The sequence below is a fragment of the Geospiza fortis genome, unplaced genomic scaffold (genome assembly GCF_000277835.1).
Source record: "Geospiza fortis unplaced genomic scaffold, GeoFor_1.0 scaffold450, whole genome shotgun sequence".
In the NCBI taxonomy this organism is placed as follows: Eukaryota; Metazoa; Chordata; class Aves; order Passeriformes; family Thraupidae; genus Geospiza; species Geospiza fortis.
The window spans coordinates 1,186,105-1,188,706 of NW_005054416.1; the positions used below are offsets into that span (position 1 = coordinate 1,186,105).

The following is a 2,602-nucleotide window of genomic DNA, read 5'->3' on the forward strand; positions in this document are numbered from 1 at the left end:
GACGGGGTGGGGGTAGCGTGATTTGGGGGGAGGGGGGATTCAATACCCCTGCCCCCCCTCACTGGAACGTGAACAGCCGGGCATGGACAGACAGGAGAGTTGCGGGGGAGGCTGGCATAGGGGCACACCTGGGTTGGGTGGTGGGTGCAGGGGGCCCTGGGAGGGGTGCTGGATGCTTTGGGGTTCAGAGGTCACTGGGAAGGATACTGGGAGGGGTTGAGGGTTGTTGGACACCCTGGGGTAGCACTGGGCAGTAAAGGGGTTTCCTGGATGCTCTGGAGCTGCAGGGGGAGATCAGTGGTCCCTGGATCCAAAATGCAGGAGCGTGGGGGGGGTCACTGGATACAGGTAGGGATGTTTGGGTGTCCCTGGATATGGGTAAGGCTGGAGGAAGGTTGTTGGGGTCCATGTGGAATGCAGGGGGGGCTTGTGGAGGGTTGGGCCATGCTGGGATTGTAGGGTGCACTGGGTGCTTTGGGGGTCAAGAGGTCCCAAGGGGGACACCAAGGAGGTCACTGTGTGCTTCAGGGGTACAGGAGACCATGCTGGAAGCACAGGGAGAGGTTAGGGGTCTCTGAACATTTTGCAAGTGGGGAAGAGGGAGCTTTGGGGATGCACAGCCACTGCAGAGATGGAGGGGAAGAGGGTTCCTGGACACTGGGGGAGCTGGTTTTGGGCTGCCTGGGTACAGACTGCAAGAGGATGAGGGTTCCCTGGTCATGCCGGGAGGGACTGGGGAGGCTTGGGGGTCCCAGACAGAGGTAGGGCTGCAGGAGGGCTGTTGGGGTCCCGAGTGCAGAGGGGGCTCAGGGAGAGGCTGGCCAGGCTGGGGGTGCAGGAGGGGTCCTGCCCCCTGGGGGGGGGGGGCACACAGCAGCCCCCGCTCACCTGCAGCCCTTGCTCTTTGGGCACTTGCCTCTTGTGCTCCTCGTCCGCCTTGTTCCCGATGAGGCTTTTCTGGACGCCATCGGGTGCGTACTGGGCAGGGGAACAGTGTAAGGACCCCCCCCACACACGGCTGGGGAACCCCCAGACCTCCCCTCGTGAACCCCCACCTCATCCACGTCGCTGGCCCACTTCACGATGTGCTGGTAGGAGCGCTCACTGCTGATGTCGTACACCAGGAAAATGCCCTGCAGGGGATGGGGGGCGGCTGTTGATACCCCAAAATTGTGCCTCAGTTTCCCCTCTCCTGCATACCAGGACGGGGAGCCCCCATACCTGAGCCCGCCGGTAGTACTGCTTGGTGATGGTCTGGTACCGCTCCTGGCCAGCTGTGTCCCTGCCCAGCGACAGCAAGTCAGTGCCACCACCCATGGCATGAGCTTGGCAGGGCTCAGCCCTTACCTTGGCAGGGGCAGCAGGACTTGCACCCCCCGAAATTTCTTCCCTCTTGCCCCTGGGATCCAGTGCTGCCACTCACCAGATCTGTATCCGCACCTTGATCCCATCCACCTCGATGGTCTTCATCTTGAAGTCGACACCTGGGATTGGAATGGGGTGGGGTGTCCTGGTGTTTCCCTTTGCAGGTGATGCTGTCACTGGGAGCCTTCTGGTCCCCTCAGCCCTCCTGACCCACCCATGCTCCACCATGGCCTGGTGCTGGTCCCCACACCCAGTGCCAGGCCTTGCAGGAGGCCCCGGTGCCAGGTGCTGATCCGGGTGCTCCCAGTTCCCTGGTGCTGTGGCTGTCCAGTTCTCCCAGTTCCCCAGCGCTACGGCTTCTCGGTGCTGTGGCTGCCCAATGCTCTCAGTTCCCGGCTGCCTGCTGCTCCCAGTTCCCCTGTGCCGGAGGTGCCTGGTCCTCCCTGCTCTCCCACATCCAGGATTTCCTGGCTCCCTGATGCTCCCGGTTCCCTCGAGCCGCGGCATTCCAGAGCCCCCGGTTTCCCAGTTTCCCTATGCTGCAGCTTCCCGGTGGTCCCGGCTTGTGGATGCCCACAGTTTTACTGTTTCCCGATGCCCATTTCTTCCCGGTTCCCCGGTGCTGCGACTCCCGATGCTCCTGGTTCCCCCGCGCCCACAGTTTTCCCTTTCCCTGGTGCCCGGTTTTCCCGCTCTCTGGTTACCTGTTTCCCCATGTTCCTAGTGTTGCAGCTCTCCAGTGCCCACGGTTTTCCCGTGCCCACCACTCCCCGGTTCCCACGACTCCCTGGTGCCCTGGTTTCCCGTTTCCCCGATCCTGTGGTTTCCCGGCAGTTCCTCGGCAGCCCGGGTTCCCCGATGCCTACGGTTTTCCTGTTCCCTGGGTTCCCGTTTCTCGGTTGCTGCATCTCCCAGTTCTCCAGTTCCCACGGTTTTCCCGCTCCCCGGTTGCCCATTTTCCCGTTTCCCCGGTGCTGCGGCTCCCCGGTACTCACGGTTTCCTGGTGCCCACGGCTCCCCAGTTCCCCGGTTTCCCTTTTCCCCGGTAATGCGGCTCCCAGTGCTCCCGGTTACCCGGTGCTGCGCCTCCCCATTGCTCCCGATTCCTTGATGCTCCCGGTTTCACGTTTCCCCGGTGCCGCGGCTCCCCGTTTCCCCGGTGCTCCCGGTTCTCTGGCTTCCCGTTTCCACGGTGCTGCGGCTCCCAGTCTTCCCGGCTGCCCGGTTCCCCGGGGCT

At 63.2% G+C, this 2,602-nt stretch overlaps 2 protein-coding genes across 2 annotated transcripts in view; one reads left to right on the forward strand and one right to left on the reverse strand.

Annotated features, from left to right (window-relative positions):
- Positions 1 to 2,602, forward strand: part of LOC102043195 (protein farnesyltransferase subunit beta) — a 12,771-nt gene that overhangs the window by 3,835 nt on the left and 6,334 nt on the right.
- LOC102038799 (ras-related protein Rab-15) lies at positions 718 to 2,591 on the reverse strand. The gene is made up of 5 exons (XM_031061564.1): positions 2,361 to 2,591; positions 1,424 to 1,484; positions 1,222 to 1,282; positions 1,056 to 1,133; positions 718 to 978 (listed from the first exon to the last, which is right to left on the reverse strand). The coding sequence occupies exons 2-5, from the start codon at positions 1,468 to 1,470 to the stop codon at positions 718 to 720; spliced, it is 447 nt and encodes a 148-aa protein (XP_030917424.1). The 5' UTR covers positions 1,471 to 1,484; positions 2,361 to 2,591.

Coding starts and splice junctions, on each gene's coding strand:
- LOC102038799 (XM_031061564.1), bottom strand. CDS start 1,470: ATGAAGACCATCGAGGTGGATGGGATCAAGGTGCGGATACAGATCTG. Junction 1,283..1,423: donor AAGGTGCGGATACAGATCTG/GTGAGTGGCAGC, acceptor GTCGCTGGGCAG/GGACACAGCTGGCCAGGAGC. Junction 979..1,055: donor GGGCCAGCGACGTGGATGAG/GTGGGGGTTCAC, acceptor TCCCCTGCCCAG/TACGCACCCGATGGCGTCCA.